This window comes from Erpetoichthys calabaricus, chromosome 2, assembly GCF_900747795.2.
Source record: "Erpetoichthys calabaricus chromosome 2, fErpCal1.3, whole genome shotgun sequence".
In the NCBI taxonomy this organism is placed as follows: Eukaryota; Metazoa; Chordata; class Cladistia; order Polypteriformes; family Polypteridae; genus Erpetoichthys; species Erpetoichthys calabaricus.
Window position 1 is genome coordinate 279817722 of NC_041395.2, and position 27300 is coordinate 279845021.

The 27300-nt window shown below is 36.2% G+C and overlaps 1 protein-coding gene across 1 annotated transcript in view; it reads left to right on the forward strand.

Moving 5' to 3' along the window:
* The window catches only part of ercc6 (excision repair cross-complementation group 6), a 96750-nt gene that overhangs the window by 59585 nt on the left and 9865 nt on the right, over positions 1-27300 (forward strand). The window contains exons 13-17 of the mRNA XM_028795614.2: positions 10923-11141; positions 14051-14161; positions 14800-14919; positions 20592-20686; positions 21697-21842. Coding sequence (XP_028651447.1) covers positions 10923-11141; positions 14051-14161; positions 14800-14919; positions 20592-20686; positions 21697-21842 — 691 coding nt within the window. The remainder of the gene's footprint in view (positions 1-10922; positions 11142-14050; positions 14162-14799; positions 14920-20591; positions 20687-21696; positions 21843-27300) is intronic.

Below are 27300 nucleotides of genomic sequence, written 5' to 3' on the forward strand. Positions count from 1 at the left end.
CACATTTTTAAGTATCTCTATAACAGTGTATGTAGTTAAAAATGTAGCCTAAATAAGCTTGTGGTGGCTCAATAGCTTTCATACACAGCACATTCCAGGTGAACTGAAGTAAAAATCATGGCATTGATTGATGCATGTTAGTGTTTGGGGGTTTCTTTGACTAAAATAACTATTAATATGACCATATGTAAGGAGAAAAACAGCTGAAACAAGTTCCACATCTACCGAATTATATTAGTTAAAATCCGGCAATTCAATAAAATGTTTTAAATAACTAAGAATTTGGAAAGGAACTGATTTATTATATAATGGAAATACCAAAGGTGACAATTATCTTAGAATTTAATACTAGTCTAAGGGCTGGTTTATACTTCACGCTCTGAACACATACGCACATGCATCATGGCTGCCACATGTTCCCAGCATTCATTTGGCACATCCTCTGAGCACATCCTCAGAAACTAACATGACGAGTGTGCGAGTTGCAGTACCAGCAAAAAGTCGAGAGGTGCAGTGTGACAGAAAGCCGCTTTGCGGATTGTATAAGGTCAATACATATGCTTCGATGTTTAATGAATGATTCCATGTGGAGAGGAAAAATGGCAACATACAAATGCATTCGTGGTGCTTTTATATTCAAAAGTTGCATATTCCCCATCGGAATGACACGATACATTTTTTTGCACCTTCATAATAACATCAGAAGGTATGGTTAGGGACATAGTGAAAAGGAGTATTTTGTTATTAAAGTGGAAATTTCATCTGAAATCTCAAAATGACCACTTTAATCTTGTAGTTTATTTAACCATTGAAGTAGACTGTCGTAAACATTATCTTAAAACCGACCCAGCTGTTAATCTCAATGTGTTTCTGTGGCTTCTTCCTGCATTGAAAGCAGTAATCGCCATACAGAACACATTAAATTTATGATATTCCACCTCTCTGCACATTTAGAATCCTTAGATTTATACTAGATATCACTTTCATGATGAAATGCATTAAACTATGTATATTACATCTTACAGATAAATTGTTAACTTCATTTAAATAATGAATACTGTTAGCGCTGCTGCCTCATAGGAAGTCACATCTTTTGGTGTTCCCTGCCTGGAGTTTGCATGTTTTCCTGGTGGGTTTCCACAGTGTGCTCCGGTTTCCTTCCAAAGATATGCAGGTTTGTGGATTTGTTGATGCTAAAATGACGCTAAGTGTATGAGCGATTAGCTGATGCCCCATCAATGGATTGTTTCTGCCTCATGCCCAATACTAGCTGGAATGGGCATATCCCTAGATTGATCATTAAACATCCATCCTTTTCAGAGATATTGTGGCAAGGTGTCCTTGGAATACCCTCTGGATCTTCTGGAGTCAGCTCTGCTTGGCAGCCTCAGGTCTTCCTGCTGTCCTAAATCTCAGTCCATCCTATATCATATGCAGAAAGGAGCATTGTACAATCAAATTAGTCAACCTGCTGGCAGCTACCTGGCTATGAGACTCTTACTTTATTAAAAACTGGTCCTTTCTGTCCTTATTTTTCAAGGGTTTTAACCTCTGTAGCGTTAAACCCAAGCATCACTCGGGCTGTAAAACAGTACTAAAAGCGTTAGTCCCAAGTGTCAGTGTGGCAGCGCTATAAGCGCACCTCACATAAGACCCTAGTATTACTTGGGCTGTAAAAGTGCCAAGCTTTACTCGGGCAATGGTATATTTGTGTCTTGCATAAGAGTCAGGCCCGAGTGTTACCCGGACAACGGTGTAGATCCATCTTCTCCAAGCCTCATAAATGTAGCTCATAAGAAACGCCTCTAATTGGCAATGATGATGAGCTGAATCTGTCCTCAGGCAGTGAAATTGGAACAGTCAGTTAATCCAAAAGTGATGCTTGCGTCACTCACACATGTGCTATTCATATTATTATTATTATATCATTATTATATTTTCTACAGTTCTGACTTTGTACTTTTAGTGTTTTGCACGTTCTACAGTAGAAAGATGAGATTTAATAAAAGTGTAATTTTTCAAGTCCAAAAATGCAGTGCTTTTTATGTGTTTTTTTGAGAAAAAATGTAATGCTAATGAGGTTAACATCCCTCGTTAGTAGTGCCTCCTTCCAGTGTGTCTAGTTGGTATATCTTAAGTTTTGGATGGTATCGATCATAAATTTCTTTTAGCATCTTTTCTAGGTTGTTGTTTACTTGACAGTCAATTTTATAGATGCATTTACATATTTTTAATTTAATTTAAAAAAAAAAAAAACTCTCTGTACCAGGTATAATAATTGATACTGCATTTCCTTATTTATGATTTGTCATCCTAACATTTTTAGTAGTAACCATTATTTCCATACCCTGGTCAATACGGTGCCCTTCTAGCAACAGTAGTTAAAGATTCTTGCAAAGACCTCTTTATGGTACTTGTCTAGTTCAGAGTCAGCGTTGGTTTTACCATGTTCCGTCTTGTTTTTTTTTTTTTATCTGTTTAGTACTATAACTTTGAGCATGCATAGATTTTTATCCTTGTTTTTCCAATGTTTGTGGTATTAATAAAATGCATTTTACATAAAATAAAAAAGCAAGTCCTTTTTATGATTGTGCCTTGGAAATAAGCTTAACATTTTCAAAGCAACTAGCTCAATTATATGATAATTAACCTTAGTCTTACATTTAATGTACGGTAATTACATTTACACTAGTATCTGTATATGAACTGTGCAGAACTCTTTTTTTTTTTTTTAAACAATTTTAAGAGATGCTTACATTTAAATTTTTTTTTTTAACCAGGAGTCTTACCCACCACTGTAACCCTCCCCTCCCCCAATTCCCCCACAATTGAATTTTTATTAGTTTACTTGTAAAAACATTTGAAAGGATTTCAAGTAAATTAGGCTTACTTTATTTCAGTTGTTATTTTTATATCCAGATATAAGAATATCTTGGTTATAATTTCAATAGGATTTTATTTACGTCTGTGTTTAAAATACTGTAATTACATTTCCAAGGCTTTTACCTTCCTATAGTTGTCAACATTTTATGGTGTTTAGTACACTGTATAAAATGTGTGTTCTGTTAGTGCACTTAAATATAGTGTCTTATTTTAATTTTAAACCCTCCACTACCTTCCTCCACATTTTACAAGCTTGCCTAGCACCATCTTTTTGAAAATAACACAAAAATAATAATTTGATCAATTACCACCTACTTGAAAACTTCTTATGAATACTTATACATATTGACATATTGAGTGAAATATATACAACAATGGGTGGCATGGTAGCGCTGCTGCCTCGCAGTTAGGAGACCCGGGTTCGCTTCCCGGTTCCTCCCTGCGTGGAGTTTGCATGTTCTCCCCGTGTCTGCATGGGTTTCCTCCGGGCGCTCCGGTTTCCTCCCACAGTCCAAAGACATGCAGGTTAGGTCATTGGTGATTCTAAATTGTCCCTAGTAGATGTGTGTGCTTGCCGTGTGGTGGGCTGGCACCCTGCCCAGGGTTTGTTTCCTGCCTTGCGCCCTGTGTTGGCTGGGATTGGCTCCAGCAGACCCCCGTGACCCTGTAGTTAGGATATAGCGGGTTGGATAATGGATGGATGGATGGATGGATCTAAATGTCAGTTAGTCATTTCCAACCCGAGGAAACTGGAGCACCCGGAGAAAACCCATTAAAGGTTAAAGTAAATTCAAATACAAGTTTGGGGATTTTTAGTTACTGCATCAGATTAAAAAATGCCAAAATTCATTTTCTAAAATAGTTTGTATTTGTTTTTTCTTTTAATTTCATCTGTTTGTGTTTAATTTAGCAAAATAACAGTATTGAAATGTATGCCTTTATCTCGAAAGAAAGATCTGGCTGACAAACAGCAAGGATTAATACATTACACATTTTTAAGGAATCACTCGAAAACTAAAAAAGTTAAAGCCTGTTTGATGAGGTGAGTAGTATTTTGAGACAATGCAGATAACATGATAATATCAGAGTAGCTTATATAAATGCTTTTTCAATCTTACAACAGCATATCTTTTATTTATGGTTTGAGGCATATTCTTCTGATCAGTTGTGTATGCTGTTTTTCTTGCAACAGTTCTGTGAAAATTACATACTAGTTAAGTTTATGTTAATGAAAATATGAGATAAAAAAATAACTTTCTTCTTCTCAGTCAAGTCACTTACAAATAAGTGTTGTACATTTACACCATAGAATCATAATACTTACAAGGTTAACCACCAAAATTTGCAAATGTACTGGCCAAAGAGGAGAGAATTTACGACATACCACTTTTAAATTAACAAAACATTAGGATTATCCATCCATTCTTTTACTGAACTTGGTCACATCCCCTCACTCCCAGGTTATGTTTTTAATAAAGAAAATAAAAAGCCATTTTTTTCCTGCTTTATTCATTCATATCTGCAATATCTGCTTTTGGCTCTCTGTTTCTACTGGAGTGTATAAATTGCTGAGGTGCTTATTTTACTTTTGTTGCACCTCTCAGCTCGCTTGCACTATTTCTCAAAAACCTGAGCTTGTATATACTGCTGAATAATGTTTCTATAAGCAGATGGACAGTAGAGTAACGGAGATTCTCTGAAAGCAGGCATCATTGTGTTATTAAGAATGTTTTTTTTTTTTTTTTATTTTAAATTGTTACTTTTCAGTACATTACTCAGTAAGCTCCATTGTACTGTGCTACCGCCTAAATAACACCAATTCCAAGCAAGCAGGTTGGATTGATTAATGTAAAGCATCAGGCTCTTCATAAATTGTTTATATATTTATTAATCAGAAAATGGCAAGGTTTAAAACTATATTTTAAATTAGTATTTATCATGGCAGCTTGCTGCTTATTGTTTGAACATGCAAGTAAAAAAATTCACTGTACTTTACTACTGATGCTACATTTTAAAATTCATACTGTGCTATGAGCATGCTTTCACAGATAACACAATGCCATGCTAAATGCTTTGCTCATTCATTGAAATAAATTATTATATTAAGTAAAATATTTTTCAACTTCCATTCATTCAGAGCACTTAGATTCATATCATTGAGTAAATAATGCTTGCTTCATCTTCAAATACTGAGTACAAAATCATGTAACAGTCTGCACTAACCTTTGATTGCATTTAAGCAACCTAATACATCTTTTCACTCCAGTACCTTCTGTCTGATTTGGGGATTGTTGCATGTCACCAATTAAAGCCCCTTCACACTACACATCTTTCTGAATTGTTTTCGGTCACAGACCTAAAGTACATAATACATTATAGAGTTGGGTGCAGTCGCATTATGCACCCATGGCTCTCAGTTGTGTAGTTTGATATCCACAGCAACATAGTCAGACTGTTCTGTGCTCAGCCCGGCAAAATCAAAAAGGTCTGAGTTTCTCTTGAGTTGTATGGTCAAGCTCCTGTATGTGCAAAACCTGATAAATAACCAACTGTGCTGAAGTTGTGTAATTTGTCATCCCTTGCAATCACTAGTTGTGTAATCTGACATCCTTTTATCAGTAAAATCCAGCAACTGCAGTTGTTAAGTTTGACTCCAACTGCTACTAGAAGTCATGCAATGTGCCACTTGCTCTTCTCATGTGCTGTTGGTGTTACAGCTTGCAGCTCTGTTGCTTCAAACCTTTGGCATGAGCTTACTAAAGTTATTAGATCGGCTGCTCCATTTACTTTAATTTAAAAACTCTTCTGTTTAATAAAATTTTAACTTGTGTTAACATGCTTAACTCACCCTCTGACCAGGTCCTTCTAATGTTACTTTGTATTTGGAACTGTTTTTCATTTATTCTATGTCTTTACCTTTTCTTTGCATTGTTTGTATTTTTGTTAAGTGTTTTCTTATCCAAACTTGTTTAGCTTTATCTGTGTATCTATATTTTAGAAAGAGAATAATTAAGCACATAAAAGTCAGTTGTATTCCCAGTTTGGTTAAACTCTATTCAATGTCTTTTCTGGCCATGAGGTAGAAGGAATTGGCAGAGGATTGTTTCAAGGCACAGATTGGGTGAAGCTACAAAAATGTTTTGGTTGCATTGAAATTCCCAAGAGCACAGTGGCCTCCATAATTCTTAAATGGAATAAGTTTGAAAAAGAGCACAACTCTACCTAGAGGTTGCTGCCTGGCCAAGCTGAGCAATATGGGGAGAAGGGCCATGGTAAGAGAGGTGTACAAGAATCTGATGGGCAATCTGTTTAAACTTCAAAGAAGAGATGGGAGAAACTTCCATAAGGACAACCACCACTGCAACAACCCACTTAACAAAGTTTTATATGGCTAGACCACATTTGAATGCTTACCTTGGAGTTTGTCAAAAGACATCTATAGGACTCTCTGACTATGAAAAACAGATGGTCCAATGAAGCCAAGATTGATTTTTTGGTCTCAATTCTAAGCGTCATATATGTAGGAAACCAGGCACCATTTATTACCAGTGTAGTAACTTTCCCATGATTAAGCATGGTGGTGACCGTGTCATGCTGCGGGGTTGCTTTTTAGTGGGAAAGCTGTAGGGAGCAAATTAGAGTGATACCCTTTATGTAAACTTGCTCCAAATTACTCTGGACCTCAGATTGGGACAAAGGTCCACCTTCCAACAGGACAATGACCATAGGCACAAATCAAACACAACACAGAAATGTAACAGGTCCACCTCTATGAATGTTCTTGAGTTGGTCAGTCATAGCACATATTTGAACCAACTTGAATATCTGTAGAGATGCCTGAAAATAACTTTCTGCTGACGGTCTCCAACCAACCTGAAATAGCAGGAGAAGATCTACAGAAAAGAATGGCAGAAAATCCCCAGATCCGGGTATGAGAAGTTTGTCTTGTCATGCCTAATTGACTCCAGGCTTTAATCACTGCCAAAGGTGTATCAATGAAGTACTAAGTAAAGGGACTAAATACTTGTGTGAAAGTGATGTATTTTCAGTATATTTGCAAGTATTTCCAATTTTTTTTTGCTTTGTCATTCTGGAGTATTGAGTGAAAAAACTGAATTTAAATTATTTTAGGATAAGGTCCGATGGCCAGGGAGGACAGAAAAAAACAAACAAAAAAAAAAAAACTCCAGACGGCTGGAGAAAAAAAAAAAACTAAATCTGCAGGGGTTCCAGGCCACAAGACCGCCCAGCCCCCTCTAGGCATTCTGCCTAACATAAATGATCTCAATCAGTCCTCATGGTTTTCAGGCTTCACATCGAAGAATTTGACGATGATGGTCATGTATGTAGGGACAGCATGGTGCTTTGATCGGGTGGTGGTGGCGCAGATTGCCATCACAGAAAACCGGAAAAAGAAAAACAGAAAGAAGGAGTTCATATGGATTTCAGAGCCACCATGGATGATAATTGTATGCATATAATATAAAATGATAATTAAATGCATATACAGAATATCAGGGTTAAACTAAAAGAAAGCTATGAGAAAGTCACGTTAAAATAATGAGTTTTTAGCAGTTTTTTAAGTGCTCTACTGTATTAGCCTGGCAAATTTCTATTGGTAAGCTATTCCAGATTTTAGGTGCATAACAGCAGAAGGCTGCCTCACCACTTCTTTTAAGAAGACAATCATTTGAAGATTTAAGGTTATGATTTGGAGTGTAAGATAAAAGGTATTCTGAAATATTGGATGGAGCGAGGTTATTTAAGGCTTTGTAAACCATAAGCAGTATTTTAAAATCAATTCTAAATGGAATGGGTAGCCAATGTAGTGACAACAGAACTGGAGAGATGTGCTTGGATTTTATTTTCCTAGTTAAGATTCTAGCAGCTGCATTCTGCACTAGTTGTAATTGATGTCTTTTTTGGGTAGTCCTGAGAGGAGTGCATTACAGTAATCTATCCGACTGAAAACAAAAGTGTGAACTAATTTCTCAGCATATTGCAAAGTTATAAGAGATGTAACTTTTGCTGTATTTCTTAAGTGAAAAAATGCTGTCCTAGTAATCTTATTGACATGTGATTTAAAATGTAGATCAGTGTCAATTATTACCCCTAAATTCTCTACCTGTCTTGACTTTTTTAATCCTAATGGATCAAGTTTATATCTAATACCCTCATTATATAAATGTTTGCCTATTACCACAATTTCTGTTTTCTCCTTATTTAGTTTGAGAAAATTACTACTCATCCATTCAGAAACACAAGTAAGAGATTTTGTCAATGAACCAAGAGCATCTGGGTCATCAGGTGCTATTGATAAAAACAGTTGTGTGTCATTGGCATAGCTGTGGTAGCTCACGCTATGCCTTGAGATAATCTGACCTAATGGAAGCATGTAGATAGAAAACGGCAGCGGACCCAAGATAAATCCTTGTGGAACAACATATAGAATATCATGTGCCTTTGAAGTATAATTCCCACAACTAACAGGGAATTTTCTATCTGTAAAGTAAGACTCAAGCCAAGTTAAGACACTGCCAGAGAGGCCCACCCATTGACTAAGGCAATTTCTAAGAATATTGTGCTCAATGGTATCAAATGCGGCACTTGGATCTAAGAGGATGAGAACAGATACACGGCCTCTGTCCACATTTACTATTACTATATTTACACATTAGTCATTTACTACTTTAACGAGTGCACTTTCTGTACAGTGATTTGTTCTTAAACCTGACAGAAACTTGTCAAGAACCGAATATTCATTCAGGTAATCATTTAGCTGCATAATGACGGCCTTTTCTAGGATTTTACTTAAGAAAGGCAGGTTAGAAATAGGTCTAAAATTTTCAAAAGCAGAGGAGTCAAGATTATTTTTCTTGAGCTGGGGTTTAACTACAGCATTCTTAAAACAGTCTGGGAAGATCCCCGTATCAAATGATGAGTTTACTATGTCAAGAATACTATCAATTAGCACGCCAGATACTTTGAAAAAACATGTTGGCATTGGGTCAAGGACGGAGGTGGAGGGTCTCAGTTGTGAAATTATTTTATATAAATCAGGTAAATCCATCCCGGTGAAAGAATTTAATTTGTTTAAAATTGGGGAGAAGTACTATATTATTTCTAATATTATTTTTGTGATTAAAAAATATAGCAAAAGCCACACTTAAAGTTTTTTGGAGGCATTCCATTGAGTGACCTGTGTTTAGCCGACGATGAATTGTAGAGAATAAAACTCTGGGATTACTAGCTTTGTTATTTATAATTTTAGAGAAATAGTCCGTCTTGCGAGGCGGTGCTATGTTGTTGTATTCTGTTATGATAGCCTTCAATATCTCATAGTGGATAATCAGTTTAGTTTTTCGCCGTATATGCTCAGCTCTCTGGCATGTTTTCTTTAGATCACACACTCTTTGGGTCATCCATGGTGTAACAGTGCTGGAAGATTTTTAACTGTCTTTTCAGAAGCGACTATGTCAGCGACAGCTCTCACTTTAGTATTAAAATTTTCCACCTTACTATTTATATTAGCCTCACTATTGTAGTAAGCATTACAGACTGGTTGCTTAAAATGTTTGTAAACTTTGAAGCTACAGATGAATCGAAGTATTTTTTAACAATCTGATTCTTTTTAATTTTTTCTATCATTATTTCTATATTAAATAGTAAGTGAAAATGGTTTGATAAACCAATATCAACAATCTCCCTTACATCAACTTTTAGTCCTTTAGTAATTACTAAATCTAACGTGTGCTCTGCTTTGTGTGTTGGCTGACTAACATGCTGGCTCCAATCAAAAGAGTCCAGGAAGTTAATAAATTCTTTTGCTTTCGGGTCAAACTGATTGTTGATATGAAAATTAAAGTCACAAATTATTAGGAACGTGTCATAGTGCATAATTATAATTGACACCAAGTCTGAGAATTCTTCAAAAAAAGAAGAATTGTATTTAGGAGGTCTATACAAGGAACAATACTAGAGACTGAGAATCTCCTTGAATAACAACAGCAAGATACTCAAAGGACTTGAATGTACCAAAGCCGACATAGAGTAAATATTTGCTGAACTGGCGCCTTTCTTACCTTGGCAATCCGCATGAGTAAAGCTGTAATTCGGAGGTGCAGATTTGATTAAAACAGCCGCATCATCGGAGCTAAGCCATGTTTCACTATCACTAATAAGATCATTGATGGATTTGTCCTCACAGGTGGCGCAGTGGTAGTGCTGCTGCTTTGCAGTAAGGAAACTGTGGAAGATTGTGGGTTCGCTTCCCGGTTCCTCCCTGTGTGGATAGCGCTTTGAGTACTGAGAAAAGTGCTATATAAATGTAATGAATTATTATTATTATTATTATTAAAACATCTTGTTGGTTAATGCTCTAACATTTAATAAGGCCATATTTAAGGTCTCAGAAGAGCAGAACTGAATTGTAGGAGCGTTATGGGTATTCGAGATGGAAATTAAGTTATTCGTATTAGTGCCACTTTGTGCATATTTTTTGTTTAATCTATAGTCTGTTTTTATAGTTTTAATAAATTGCTTATCTAAAGGTGAAGTGATTATTAAATTATTCGCATTTATGCCGCACTATCTAGATTTGTTACATGAATTGAGGTTAGTTATTAGAGTATTGATGCAGTGCACTTTTGAGGAAGATTTCACTACAGAATTATCATGTCCTAGCAAGGCATTATGGAAAGAGTTTGGGGTAGTAATACAGAGTCAAGAGAGACAAATTACCTTAGAGATGTTCCACCTCTATGAGTTTTGCAATCAATTTTCATAAAACATTTTAAGTCTGTATTTATTTATATCTGTTATTTGCTTGGAAAGTCATTAAATACATTCCTGAAGTATAACAGAGTCTTTGATTGCTCTATTTTTCTGGTCATTGAAGTAAGAAAAAAATACCACTTCTAAGGAGAACTATTTCAAAGACTGCCATATTTCAGATACATGAAGAAAGTGTAAGCAGTTTTGTATGGAAGTTGTAGTGTAAAATATTTAACACATTTCTACATTTTCAACATTTCCCTTAGATTTTTGCTGGCCTTATCTCCCTAAGGAAAGTTTGCAATCACCCAGACCTATTTTCTGGTGGACCCAAAATTTTGAAAGGCATACCAGATGATGAGCTGAAAGAGGATGAGCAATTTGGTTATTGGAAAAGATCAGGAAAAATGATTGTGGTGGAGTCTTTACTTCGTCTGTGGCACAAGCAGGGCCACAGAGTGTTATTATTTTCGCAGTCAAGACAGGTAAATATGCCAGGTCTAGTATTTTGTACAGTCGGCTCTTTTTATTATTATACTTCAATGACAAGGTATGCATTATTAAATTAGTTTACATCTGCCATGAATTTGGACTGTTTCTAAGCAAGGGTGATACAATTTGTAACATTTGCTCTTAACGAACTTAACACAAATAAGGTTTCGTTTTATAAAGATCCAACCTGTTCTTTAATTTTTCAAATGCTGTACTTCTATTTCTGTAATGAGAACAATGCATGATGTGTCCAGATTTTAAACTGATTTATTTTATAACCTGTTACGCAAATGCAGAATTTTTTTAATAGTATTTATGACTTTGAGGTTGCAAATATAGATTCCCTTGTACAGTTCAAACTACATCATCTATCTATCTATCTATCTATCTATCTATCTATCTATCTATCTATCTATCTACAGTGCATCCAGAAAGTATTCACAGCGCATCACTTTTTCCACATTTTGTTATGTTACAGCCTTATCCCAAAATGGATTAAATTCATTTTTTTCCTCAGAATTCTACACACAACACCCCATAATGACAACGTGAAAAAAGTTTACTTGAGATTTTTGCAAATTTATTAAAAATAAAAAAATTGAGAAAGCACATGTACATAAGTATTCACAGCCTTTGCCATGAAGCTCAAAATTGAACTCAGGTGCATCCTGTTTCTCCTGATCATCCTTGAGATGTTTCTGCAGCTTAATTGGAGTCCACCTGTGGTTAATTCAGTTGATTGGACATGATTTGGAAAGGCACACACCTGTCTATATAAGGTCCCACAGTTGATAGTTCATGTCAGAGCACAAATCAAGCATGAAGTCAAAGGAATTGTCTGTAGACCTCCGAGACAGGATTGTCTCGAGGCACAAATCTGGGGAAGGTTACAGAAAAATTTCTTCTGCTTTTGAAGGTCCCAATGAGCACAGTAGCCTCCATCATCCGTAAGTGGAAGAAGTTCGAAACCACCAGGACTCTTCCTAGAGCTGGCCGGCCATCTAAACTGAGTGATCGGGGGAGAAGGGCCTTAGTCGGGGAGGTGACCAAGAACCCTATTGTCACTCTGTCAGAGCTCCAGAGGTTCTCTGTGGAGAGAGAAGAACCTCCCAGAAGGACAACCATCTCTGCAGCAATCCACCAATCGGGCCTGTATGGTAGAGTGGCCAGACGGAAGCCACTCCTTAGTAAAAGGCACATGGCAGTCTGCCTGAAGTTTGCCAAAAGGCACCTGAAGGACTCAAAGACCATGAGAAAGAAAATTCTCTGGTCTGATGAGAAAAAGATTGAATGCTTTGGTGTGAATGCCAGGCGTCACGTTTGGAGGAAACCAGGCACCGCTCATCGCCAGGCCAATACCATCCCTGACAGTGAAGCATGGTGGTGGCAGCATCATGCTGTGGGGATGTTTTTCAGCGGCAGGGACTGGGAGACTAGTCAGGATAAAGGGAAAGATGACTGCAGCAATGTAGAGACACATCCTGGATGAAAACCTGCTCCAGAGCGCTCTTGACCTCAGACTGGGGCGACGGTTTATCTTTCAGCAGGACAACGACCCTAAGCACACAGCCAAGATATCAAAGGAGTGGCTTCAGGACAACTCTGTGAATGTCCTTGAGTGGCCCAGCCAGAGCCCAGACTTGAATCCGATTGAACATCTCTGGTGAGATCTTAAAATGGCTGTGCACCGATGCTTCCCATCCAACCTGAAGGAGCTTGAGAGGTGCTGCAAAGAGGAATGGGCGAAACTGGCCAAGGATAGGTGTGCCAAGCTTGTGGCATCATATTCAAAAAGACTTGAGGCTATAATTGCTGCCAAAGGTGCATCGACAAAGTATTGAGCAAAGGCTGTGAATATTTATGTACATGTGATTTCTCAGTTTTTTTTTTATTTTTAATAAATTTGCCAAAACCTCAAGTAAACTTTCTTCACATTGTCATTATGGGGTGTTGTGTGTAGAATTCTGAGGAAAAAATGAATTTAATCCATTTTGGAATAAGGCTGTAACATAACAAAATGTGGAAAAAGTGATGCGCAGTGAATACTTTCCGGATGCACTGTATCTATCTATCATTGCTTCTTTGCCTTAGTCATGTACTGTATCTGTAAAAGAAGAGAAAGAGCAGCAGAATTAGAAAAAATAATTACAAGGCAACGTTATTATATGTGAACTTTAAAACTAAAATTAAGTAAAATGTATATTGCCATTCTATGCTCTTCCAGATTCTTTGTACTGTATGTTTGAACCTTGTTGAAAAATGTCCATGTGGCTTTTTTCACAAAAGTTTTTAAAAATGAAAATAGATTTATTTTCATATATGTTAATGTTTTTCTCTTTTCCAGAAATACTGCTTTGTATATTTGAAAGCAAATTTAAATTAAACAAATTGCATTTTAAATTTGTTGATATCATGTTAGAATATATTGTCTTTTTTCTGTTAAAAGATTGAATTATTTGCTTACCAATTTATTGTAATTTGCATTACTTCAACTAATAGCTATAATTAAAGAAAGAAAACAATTTTTCTCTAATATATTTGAGTTTTTATAGACAGCATTTCATGCAGTGAAGTTTTAATTCTAGTATATTTTCTTTTTTAAAGTACTAAATTAAATTGTGAAAAGTACGCTGTAGAGCACACTGTGCCCGGGAGTAGTTTTTATCTTTTTTTTTTTTTTAAATAAAATTCATTATAGGAGTGTTTATTTTATTAAGGGTTTATTTATGAGTTCTGTCAGGTCCCAGCTGTCATTGTTCAATAGAAATAGGATTTTGCTGTAGAGTGAATCTGAGCCTACTCTGTAGCTGGCCCTCCTTGTACATGTAATATTAATGATTCTTAATCCTATAATTCATGCCTAATCCTGTTAACGATATTTATTTTCAATCTCCTCAACCAGATGCTGGACATCCTGGAGATTTTCATAAGAGAGCAGGGTTACACCTACCTAAAAATGGATGGAACCACTACTGTAGCTTCAAGACAGCCTCTCATTGCACAGTATAATGAGGTGACATAATATGTTTACAAACTATATTTAACAGTGTAAACAATATTCAAAAAAAGATGCAAGAACATCATACAAACCATCTTAGTGGTGTTTTATCACCACATGCACAGCACAAAGAAGTGTAATTTGAATAATATGATTACATTGTGTATTCAATCATGTATGATCTACCTCCAAAGGAGTAATATTAATAGTGTAAGATATGAAACTTGCATAAAAAAATATTTTGTTTTATAGAAACAGTTGTCTAATGTTGTGCACAAGCATATTCATCACATTCCCTTCTATTGTCTTTTGTTTTATGGACACTCTCATTTATTTAAAGGGATAAGAAGAACATTTATGGCATCAATAAAAATGTACAGTGTAGCACACAGAATCATCTAAATATTTCCCATTGACGGGAGAAATACAAGACCCTGGAGCAGTCTTTAGCCACAACTCATAAAATGCTTCAGTACCTGCTGTGCATATTAAATTAATAATCATAATTTAACCACTATAAAGATGGTTGCTATCCTTTGCCATTTTTGCATCACTCTGTAGTCCTGCTTTAAGGTGTCTATGTATTTGGGTTTTATTTTATTTATCATTATATTTGTTTTTAATAAAATGATTTTTTTTCTTTCTTTATACAGAACTTAGCAATTTTTGTCTTCCTGCTTACAACTAGAGTGGGTGGCTTAGGTGTTAACTTAACTGGTGCTAATCGAGTTATAATTTATGATCCTGACTGGAACCCTAGTACTGACACACAGGTAGGCACATATTTTATTTCCTAATCATGAACTCTGGAAAATATTTATGTTTATAAATATCATTTTATTCATTTGACTATGTATTATAGAGGCAGATTTTTAACATATTCATTATAGTGTGGTAATTACAAATGAAATCAAAATCAGTTGATTATCCATCTCTGTACGGACTTGGGACCACTCTAGTTTAGTTTCAGCCATTTCTTTTTGATTCTTTTGAGTATTTATCTTGGCTTCATAGTCTCACTACATTTGTAAGACACTGTAGAAAGGGATGTATAATGAAGGCAGCAGATTTAGCAGAAAACAGTAAATTATATACTGTTGGCTGGGAATTATTCTTTGTCATTACTCAAAGTAAAATATTGGTATCCAGAGATTTTCTTCAGTCTGCCATATATAGCACTAACTTAGTGTTTTTGTTTGGACATAAATTACATTTGAAATGGTCAAAAATGATACAGTAACATATAACACTGTGCAAAAGTCTTGGCCAGTTTAGGTATGAAAACATAAACAGTTATTAGATGTGCTCTGGATTAGTCCATCATTAGGCTGAGAAAACAAATAAAAAGTCATCAGAGAGATTGCAGGAATATTAGGAGTCACCAAATCAACAATTTAATATATTCTTAAAAAAAAAAAAAAAGAAGCTCACAGCAATAGGCCTGGATGACCTAGGAAGACAACAGTGCTGGATGATTGTAAAATTCTTCTGTAGTGAAGAAAAACCCATTCACAACATCTAGACAAGAACATTCTCCTGCTGGTATGCATATCATTGTCAAGAAAAGTTTTAAATAAAGTAAATACTGATGGTTTATCACAAGGTATTAACCACTGGTAAGCTCCAAGAAAAGGAAGCCCAGATTAGACCTTGCCAGAAAACATTTAAAATCCCTGCGTAATTCTGGAACAATATTCTTTGGACAGATGAAACTAAGATGATCATGAATGATTGGAAGAGAAGAGTATGAAGAAGGAAAGAAACGGCTCATGATCTGAAGCATGCAGCATCATCTGTGAAACATAGTGGAGGCAGTGTTTATGGAATTTGCATATGTGGCTGCCAAAAAAACTGGATCCCCAGTGTTTTTCTGATAATAAGACAGCTGACAGAAGCAGCAAGATGAATTCTGAGGTGTAACTGATAGGACGTTGCTTTGTAGTACAGATGGAAAGTGACTCATAACATTGTGTGAAAGCAATCTAGGTGCTTTTCATGGTAGAAAATTGGAATATTTTTCACTGACTGAGTGAGTCATCTGACATCAACCCAGTTGAACATGCATTTTACTTGCCAAAAACAACACTGAAAGCAGACAAAACAAGCCGCTGCTGAGGACAGCTACAGCAAAGGCCTGGCAAAGCATCACTAGGGAGGAAACCCAGTATTTGGTGATGTCCATGGGTTCTAGACATCTTGCATTCAGTGACTGCAAAGGATTTTCACCCAAGAATTGAATTTAATTGTGATTATGATTATTAGTTTGTTCAATTATTTTTGAGCCTTTGAAAATGGGGGACAATGTATAAAAATATTTTTCATTCTTAAAAGACTCATGCAATGTTTTTGTTAAACCCCCTGAGTTAAAGCTGAATGAACATCTACACTTCAATAATATCTTGGTTTCTTTATGTTAAATCAATTTTATTAATGTACAGAGTCAAACTTATGAAAATTGAGACAATGTCCAAATACTTATTGACATAGATGTTTTTGAATAGCCTTTAATAAAGAAACTAACATAGTAATAGCCCACTTTCCAGTTTAAAAATATTTGAGATCTTTGTAGATGAATAGCCCAGTGCATGATTAAAAAACTGTAACAGCCAAGTGCTAATGATCAATGACATAATGTGTAGGTTGAACCAAATTGATTAACTGAAACAAAAAGAGCTGTGTAGAAGCTGAGCAAGGAACAGTCATACTAAAAAAAAAAAAAAAATGAAGTTGCGGCAGATGTGATGATTTAACACTAAAATTACCAAAGCATGCGAAAAAACTCGTAATCCCGGTTCACCTCTCTGACAGTGTCTTTTGTGGTGTAAATGTGTCGATTAGCACAAGTAGCAAGCAGCCTGCTATCCCATCCCCCCACCAACGCAGAAAGTTCTCTCAGCTCAAGTCTGTTTACCTGAGTGTCAGTTGCCGGGAGTTGTATAGGGTAAATAATATATAGTTATTTGGAATACATGCATTTCATGCGTGTTCCGTGTGTACATCAATCTATGCAAACACATCGTTTAAACAAACATTTTTCATGTTTTAGTAATAATTAACAAAATGTAGACTTGAAGTGTATATAATGTGTGAAGCCTGAAGTCCAAATGTCCAATAAATACTTTCACAAAAGGTATAAGTATAATAAAACAAGAATATAACTGCAGAAAAAGAACTTGCATTAGGGTGCGACATTGACACGTCTTTAATACGACCGCTTTGGTGGCACAGCGGTAAGAACTGCTGACTCATAACAAGACATTCGTGGTTCGATACCGGACACCTCCATTTTGAGTAGTGAGCTATTCTTATTCTTACTATTATAGAATAAAAACTTTCATTTCATTTGAGTCTGTAACAGCCGGTGTAAATTTATGGTACTTGTAAAGGTTAGCGTTTTGTTTTTTTTTTTTTTTTCCCCCAGTTTTATTCTCTTAGTTGCGTTCACAATTCCCCTGATTTGACACGCAGGTAAACAGACTTGAGCTGAGAGAACTTTCTGTGTTGGTGGGGGGATGGGATAGCAGGCTGCTTGTGCTTATCGACACATTTACACCACAAAAGACGCTGACGGAGAGGTGTGAACAGATTTAAGGTGGGCCAGGATTATGAGTTTTATCGTAGACTTTGGTAATTCTAGTGTTAACCTGCAAATCTACGTAATGATAAAACTGAGCATAACAATAAGACACAATGTGGTCATCCAACATCATCAAGGTCTCTCCCAAGAAGAAATTTGATGGATGTTTCCAGATGTGCCAGGCAAGGTTGAGTATCAGAAATGTAGTGGTCAGTCATGGAAATGAATCAACTTCAAAATCGAAAGTTGTCCAGCAGCAGAACTCACAGAAACCATTGATCCAGAGAAGTTTTATCAAAAGTGGTCTTCATGGGAGAGCTGTGACCAAAAAGGTATTCCTCTAAGTTGCAAATAAAACCAAATGACTCAATTATACATCAAAACACAAGGACAAGGGTAGAGAAAAATTGGAGCAGTTCTGGACTGATGAGTCAAAATATGAAATGTTTAGTTATAACAGAAGGAGGTTAGTCCACCAAAGGGTTTTAGATCAGTTGTGAATGAATACATGATATTTGAAGCACATTAGAGGTTCTCTGCAGGTCTAGAGACTCATTTCCAAAAATGGAGTTGTTGATTTGATCAAAACTGATTGCCCTCTACCTGCTAAGAATTACAGGCAAATTCCTATCCATAATGCAGTATCTTTACGGAGACATCTGATTGGTCCCAGCTTCATTCCGGAGCATCACATTAACTCCAACACATAGCCAAAATCATAAAGGAAAAAACTAAGAAGTACAGTGAGTCTTGCAACAGATCTTATGGCCCCCATGTCCTTATCTCAATATCATGTAGCCATTCTGTCAAAGTCTAAAGTGGAACCTATTGCAAGTTCCCCAAGGGGCTTGGAACAACTTACCATGTGAGTACCTTCAAAACCTCACCAAGTAGGACCTAAGAGAATTGCTGCTGTTTTTAAAACAAAAGGTTGTCACACCAAATAATTGCTTTCCAGGGGGTAGGCATATCGATATCCAAGTCTACCATAAAGAGAAGACTGCATGAAAGTAAATACAGAGGGTGCACAGCAAGGTGCAAGCCACTAATAAGCCTCAAAAATAGAAAGGCTAGATTGGACATTGCTAAAGAACATCTAAAAAAGCCAGCACAGTTCTGGAAAAACATTCTTTGGACAGATGAAACCAAGATCAACCTATACCAGAATGATGGCAAGAAAAAGTATGGAGAAGGCGTGGAACAGCTCATTATCCAAAGCATACCACATCATCTGTAAAACACGGTGGAGGCAGTGTGATGGCTTGGGCGTGCATGGCTGCCAGTGGCACTGGGACACTAGTGTTTATTGATGATGTGACACAGGACAGAAGCAGCCGAATGAATTCTGAGGTGTTCAGAGACATACTGTCTGCTCAAATCCAGCTAAATGCAGTCAAATTGATTGGGCGGCGTTTTATGATACAGATGGACAATGACCCAAAACATACAGCCAAAGCAACCTAGGAGTTTATTAAAGCAAAGAATGAATGAATGGCCAAGTCAGTCACCTGATCTTAACCCAATTGAGCATGCATTTCACTTATTGAAGACTAAACTTCGAACAGAAAGGCCCACAAACAAACAGCAACAGAAAGCTGCTGCAGTACAGGCCTGGCAGAGCATTAAAAAGGAGGAAAGCCAGCATCTGGTGATGTCCATGAGTTCAAGATTTCAGGCTGTCATTGCCAACAAAGGGTTTTCAACCAAGTATTAGAAATGAACATTTTATTTCCAGTTATTTAATTTGTCCAATTACTTTTGAGCCCCTGAAATGAAGGGATTGTATTAAAAAATGCTTTAGTTGCCTCACATTTTTATGCAGTCGTTTTGTTCATCCCACTGAATTAAAGCTGAAAGTCTGCACTTCAACTGCATCTGAGTTGTTTCATTTAAAATTCATTGTGGTAATGTACAGAACCAAAATTAGAAAAAAGTCATTTCTGTCCAAATATTTATGGACCTAACTGTACATGTATATTCATTTCATCTTTGCATATACAGTAGAGTCTCACTTATCTGACCTTTGCTTATCCGACATTCCGTATTATCTGTCATCCCACCGCAAAAAAAAAAAAACCAAAAAAACGCATCAATCAGCAACAAGAACTGCAAGTTGCGAGCGTGAGCTTAGTCTATTTTTTGTTGCTAAGTTAATTTTTTCAGTTAATTTTTTCTGTTGTTTTGTTGTAAAACATGATTATTAGGTTCGTAATGTGTAAAATTATAACATAGTTTGGCGTTTAATAGGCTTTTTCTTAACACCTCCCATTATCCGACATTTTCACTTATCCGACGTTCTGCTGGCCCATTTATGTCAGATAAGCGAGACTCTACTGTACCTGTATATTTGAAAGACTACTAGCATATGAGATGTAAAAAAAAAATCCATTTTAATGCAGGGCAAAGATGCAAACTCCACATATAGTATTCCTTTGCTATAAATACACATTTTTCATATTTCTTTCAGCTTGGATACTTCAGCTAAAATATTCAGAAATTCACAATCACCTCCTTAATTTATATTTTTAATCCTTCGTCGTTTAAAAACTAGGCTTTTGTATGGTTTATGCATACCAAACACAGTTCGTTTTAACATTCTCACTAGCTTTTTGCCATTATTTTTCCATTTTAATTATGCGATAAATAAGTATAATGTGATAAAAGGGTGAATGCATTCATTTTATAAGATTCTTCATTACCCCTTACATTGTTTGCTATGACACATGCATTAAAATAAGATGAATGAAGAAAATTTGTCTACTGTCAACATAATTTTTATATGGGTTTGTGGAATGTGCTGTGCTTCAAATGTTCATATAAAATTTGCAGTACTGTTTCTTAATTTAAATTTTATTGTAAATTTTTTAGGCTCGTGAAAGGGCTTGGAGAATAGGCCAGACAAAACAAGTGACTGTTTACCGGCTACTAACAGCAGGAACAATTGAAGAAAAGATCTACCACAGGTTAGAGCAGAACTGCAAATACCTGCAGAAAAAAAAGTGTGTTATTGAGATCACATACATAAAATATTACTTTAGAAGTTAAGAATTATCTCTTTTCTGTTAGTTGTAAATGCTGATGTAAGGTATTGTTTTATTTTCATTTTGAAAGCATTTTAAAATAGATTAAATGTATTAATTCTACAAAAAAAAGAAAATAAAAATAATTGAAAACTGAAAATAATTGGTGTTACATTTTAACTTTCATATTACTATCATATTACTTTCATTTTGTTGCAATTTCACTTTAAATTTCTGTTAATTTAAACAGGTATTCTTGTGTCTATATTTTAATAAAATGTTCTGAGAAATGAAGTTAACTGTTTAAAGCCTAGTATGAACAAAATACTTTTTTTCACAATTTAAGATTTTAGAACTTATAATACCATTTTTCCAGCATATAGTTCAGCTTCCAGAAACTAATAAATCAGAGAATGTTAGTTTTTATTTTGATGATCTACATGTTTAACTCATTATCATATTTTTAACACTCAATGGTAAAATCTTCAACTGTAGTAGTCCCATGATAAATACAGGGATTGCATTACTCCACTAAGTGCTACAACAGATTCTTCATTCAGGACTTTCTAAGCCATTATTTTTTTATATTATATCTTTATTTTCTGCAGGAGTTCCCACTTTAAGCACACTGTATAGTCATTATGTGCCATTGACAAATTGTTATTCAGGACATTTAAACGCAATCTTCACCTGATGCGCTGTGTGATTATTCATGTCATGAATTCCCAAAGTTACTTGATTGGTAGGTTGTTTACAGGTTAATAGGCTCATTCAAATTGGGCATATAAAGCAATGCATCTTTTCCCGCTGCTTTACAGTTCTGTTGGGTGAGATTGCAGTAATTCAAGAAGTATTGGTGTTTGATTTCTGACCATTATGCTAATTGCTTTACTATGGTCAAAAACTGGTTACAAGCAGTGTATCTAACTCTCCCTAATTCTTTTTTTTTTCAGGCAAATTTTCAAACAGTTTCTCACAAATCGAGTGCTTAAGGATCCTAAACAGCGACGCTTTTTCAAGTCAAATGATATTTATGAACTTTTCACATTAAGCAGCCCTGATGGCCCCCAGGGTACTGAAACCAGTGCTATTTTTGCAGGTAAAATAATGAAATTGCAATCTGATCTTTTTTTGTTTTTCATTTCTGTTTTGGATTTTTGCTAATTGGGTTTAATTATTAGCATTTATTATGTGGTATTTTATAATTATTGTTAAGATTCTCCAGGGATGTGTCATGAAAAACTGTATGCATCAAATGATTCCTATGAAATGATACTGATATAATGTACTGTATATAATAACAGGTAATCTGCTCTTAAAGTCAGGGCCTTAAGCAAAAGTAACATTATACTAATGTTAAATATCTGGAGGATCATTTATTACATATGTTTACTTTTAAAATACACCACACTGGGGAAGTATTGGGGAGAAAAAAAAAACTCTGTTGCCATGGAATATTGTTGCTAAAGGTTTGACATGGTGTTCTGTGCATCAGTAGCAGGATAAAGTTCAGGTATAATAAGCAACCTCACTGCAACATTATACGAAACAATAAATACAATACATAATTCAATTTAGACCACAATTTTACATTATTGTCCTAGTCATGGTGGCCAGTGTATAGTTTTGTCATTGTCAACGTTTAACCATTTCTTTTTAGATTTTCATATTTGCTTAAGAGCAGTGTCTTCATCTGTGTATGGCCAATTTTCAGGTTATTGAAAGGGACATTGACATTTTTGCCTGCAGAATTATCTGAAAAAGGTTTGAGGACAAAGGTTTGATTTTTGTCTTATCTGACAGCTGCACCAGTCTTTAATGCAGATTTCAGGGCCACTTAGGAAATTCCAGATTCATACATTTGTTGAACGCTGTTTTTAATTCACTTTATTCAGTCAACTGTTCCAAATTGCCTGTCAGTTTTCTTGTGGTGTATTAAGTATAGATTTTGAAAACTATATTTAACACCACTCATGGACAATATTTGAACAAATGCATAATATACTTTGTTTCAATATGAACATTCTTATTAGCAGCTCCAATCAATGAGTATTCAGACTGATTTGGCTTGCTTTACACCAGCTGGCAGACCACTCCATAGCTTTCAGTGGCAATAGCTAATTGCTCAACCTCCCACTATAGTTATATCTATCCCTGAAATCTTTGCAAGACCACTTTCTTAGGATTGCAATGTGTATACAATGATAAGCTCCGTTTAAATAAATGGGACCCGAATCATTTTAGACTGTATGCTATAACTTTGAAATTAGCCCAGAACTTACCCTTAAAGCCATTGAAAGGCTTGAGAATAGAGATTATGTCATACTTTCTAGTTTTAGCAATAATAATTGCAGGTGCATTTTGAATTACCTGAAAGGTGCAAATTGAGTAATTTTGTTTGGCAGTTAAATATCTTATTGCACTAGTCTATGTTGAAGTGTACTTCTAAATTTAATACAGATTTCACCTAGCTATGCCTTTCTCAATTCAGATTTCAGGGTAGGAAAAGGCTTGCTAGTTAAACAGTGAAATCAATTTAAAATAAGAAAGACAGACTGACTTGTACCAATCATTTTTACAACCTTCAGCCACAGCGGTTCCTGTTGCTAAATTTTGAGAACTACTAGTCTAATGTATTCAAAGCATGAAGCTTTGAGCTCAATTCAATTGTAACTTTGTGTTTATGCTGATTATAAAATCCACAAGGCCTTTAAAGGTTTACCAGTGAGTTTGTGGATTTTAGTTTTATTACTCAGCACATTTTTAAAGAGTCAGACTTACATTATTGGTGTATAGGCTTGCTGATTATCAAGCTATACTTGTGTTACAGCATGCAATCAGTTACTGTGAGACAATCTGGACTGGTGTAGGGATGTCACAATACCATAATATTTGTATTCGATATCAATACCAGTGAAATTTTACTATACTTATTCATTTTCAAAACAAAAATATTAAAAGTACCTCCATTGCTGAAGTGAACATTATTTTGCCTTTTTCTGTAATAGAATATAAAATATATTAATTCTATTAGTAAAGGCATCTTTAAAATGCTGGTATATCCTTCAAGAAGTAACCCAACTATCATAAATATCAAAATACAATGCTGGGTTCCTGTGTGAAATCAATATTGTCAGTTTTACATGAAAATCACCTGTGTCAAAGTATCTTACATGAGTGATCAGATTTTGTTAATGCTTATGTTTGTGTATGAGTCTAGAATTAGGACATAGACTACAGGACTGGTGGTACCTGCAGACTATAAATCTTAACTATTCAAATATATGACACATCTGCTTTTACTATGTTCATCATATTTTTGGGAGTTACACTCTTGAAAATTTAGTTTACCTTCAAATGCCAAATGATTGCACAAATGTAGTATTTGTATATTCATTCAGCAGTGAAGCAGTCTTGTTTTGCCCTTCCTACTGATTGTGTGTCTCTGCTACATTTTTGGAATTTTGATAATCTGCTTGGTACCATAGTATTCATTCTTGTGATATCCCTAGACTGGTGTATGTAATGCAGTATATGTGAAATGTACTATGTCAAAGGTTTATTTTTGTCTGTATGATTCAATATAAAATGAAAAAAAAATATTAGTCTTTTTTGTTACAGCTCTGTAGTCAAAAGTGCTAATTTTAGTATTCAGTAAGTCTCCTCAGTTATTGATATCCTGCAAAATTATGTATATTTTACAAATGTTTGAATGATGTTTTAAAGAACTCTGTCACATGAAGTAAAATTTACCACATTTAAAGGCTTCTGTAAAAGGTAGTATGGTGTATATTTTTAAACATTATTTTCATCATTTTTAATTGATAACTTAGAAATCAGATTGCCCAAGTCTTTATTTTGAAGAGGAAATAGAATGTTTTTGCATTTAAGTAAAATTGTGCACCTCCTATCGATACTTTAAGTAATTATTGAGTATTGCTTATAACTATCATCTCGCACAACCCAGGACCAACTCTGAATTTTTCACCTGTCCATTGCAGGGCCCACTCATGCACTTTAGCTCCACTCACTTAGATGGGGCCAATTTAGGTTTGACAGTTATCATAACACACACACATCTTTGGGATATGGGAGAATCACAGAATTAGCTGGAGAAGAACTTAAAAAGACCCTAGGAGAACATCCAAAGTTGCAAGGTTCAAAAAAAAAAAAATCGCATTACTGGAGGATGCTTTGGGCCTAGCCAATATTTTGATGGGAGACCATCTAAGAAAAGCCTGGGCTGCTGTTGGAAGAGGTGTTGGTGAGGCTGGCAGGGGGTGTTTAACCTGTGGTCTGATGACGACACCGTGCTGTACAAGTGGCGCCATCCTTCAGAGGTCCTGACTTTCTGTGGTCATAAAAAATCCCTGGACATCCTTCATAAAAGTAGGATGTATCCCAATGTCCTGGCTAATTTGCCCTCCATGGTCTAGTCATTTTGGCCCTCTGATTATCCTCTGTTTTCAATTAGCTATCTCTCTCTCTCTTACCTATTCACCACCTAATAGCTAATGCGTGGTTAGAGTACTGGTGCAGAAATTGCTGCCATCGCATCATCCAGTGGATGCTACACATAAGTGGTGGTTGAAGTGGCTCCCCACTCACTATAAAAAGCACTGTGTAAATGTAAAGAATTATTATTATTATTAGTGAGGAAGTTCAGGATTTTAAGTATTTGTTTATTTAATAAAATAAACATATAAAAGCACATTTTTCCAGGGACAGGTGTGCGGCAAGGATTCGTGGTGGGTTTGTAGGGCAGATTTATACACAATATACATTACATTCTATTATTATTGAGTTATAATATCGTAATAGAAATTATACAACTTACCATAATGCAGAATCCGTGGGGACGATGGAAGACAGTGACAAGCGAAGTGTGTTGCTTATGTTCAGTCTGTTCTGTAATTTCATTTTTGTTGCTGTCACTGCAGAAAATGCTGCCTCACAAAGATAGGATGTTGGAAATGGAAGAAGACTTTTCAGTGCTTTTGTGGCAACCTCAGGATATTCCGCCTTGACTTTAATCCAAAACGTATGGAGATTTAAAGTTGTCTCAAACATACTTTTAAGGCCACCATCATTTGCAACCTCAAGCAGTTGATCTTCTTCAAGCACAGAGAAAGTTGATTCACCTGACTTATTCACAAATGGGTCACAGATACATTCCTTCCCATTTCAGGGGTCTTTTGTGGATGGGAAATAATGCTCAAACTCTATTGAATGCTGAGATAGGTGATCATACACCAGCTGGGAGAAAGTAGGCCCTGGCTTGGTATCTTTAACAACCTCTGCTAACATTTGAAATATATCAAAAATCCCAATGTTCACTCGTTGGCCCCATAAGTCAAGTTTGGCTTTGAATGCAGCCACTTTATCTGCCAACACAGTGGTCATTCTTCCCTGAAGTGACAGATTAAGTTTGTTGAGCAGGCTGAATATGTCACACAAGTAGGCAAGTTTTGTGACCCATTCTGCATCTCTAAAATGTGCTGCTAGTGGTGAGTGTTTTTCTGAAAAAAATCTCTGGAGCAGCTCTCGTAATTCAAAAACTCTGGTCAGTGATCTACCTTTAGAAAGCCATCTCACTTATGTGTGTAAGAGAAGACGTGTGTGCTCACTGCCAAAACACTGCTCCTGTGCCTTTAAGCACTCCCCCTCACAGCTCCACACACACTGGCTGCTTCCTTCAAGATGGTAGCTGCAACTGCTAACTGCTGCCTCTCCTGTTGTCACCACGAACCAGGCGCCCCCTCTCCCTGCCTCCAGGTATCTTCTGCATCTGCCCCACTGCCACCTCAGATTTTCTTCCTCCGGCTCCTCCAGCACTCCTCCAGCCTGGCTGGATACTGAGTCTGCAGGGTGGGTAAAGGTGGGGTGCCCAATAGTGCCTGTAGTGCAACTACAGGTAAAATTCCGTTACAACGAACTGCCAGGGACCTAAAAAATATTTAGTTGTAATGAGATTCTGTATTTGTTGCTATAGTGCTTTCTTAAACTTGCGTCCAGGTGTTTGCAATCATTTCAGTAGCTCCTTTCACGTTAATTTTAATCTCCTCCTGTTTACAAGATATGCTGATGAGAATTTTTCTCCGCATTCCCTTGAGATAATACACTTTCAGGGTGCGAATGATACCCAAACCCAGTGGCTGAAGCACTGCTGCGCAATTGGGTGCGAGGAATTTAACGCAAATATTATCTAAATGCGGAAGCATGTTGCAGGCAGCACAGTTATCAATCAGAAGCCGAATCATCCTTTTCTTCTTCTTCATATTGTGAGGTTTCTGAACTCTTTTGGGATCCCCATCCCCACCCAACGGGAACGTCATGTTAAAGTGCATCCCGAAGCGTGATTGCCGCGTCTGTGTAGGATTGTTTGTCCATTGCCGGGGCAGGGCAGCATCAGGCTCACAGCGGTGCAGTGAAGCGCCACAGAAGCAAATCATAAAAGTTCGGGCTTGCACTGTAAGTCCCTGTCTTACACCCCAAAACACGAGGCTGAGTCTCAGCACTTTAGCAAAAACAGCTTTTATTCAGCTTGAAACAGGAAC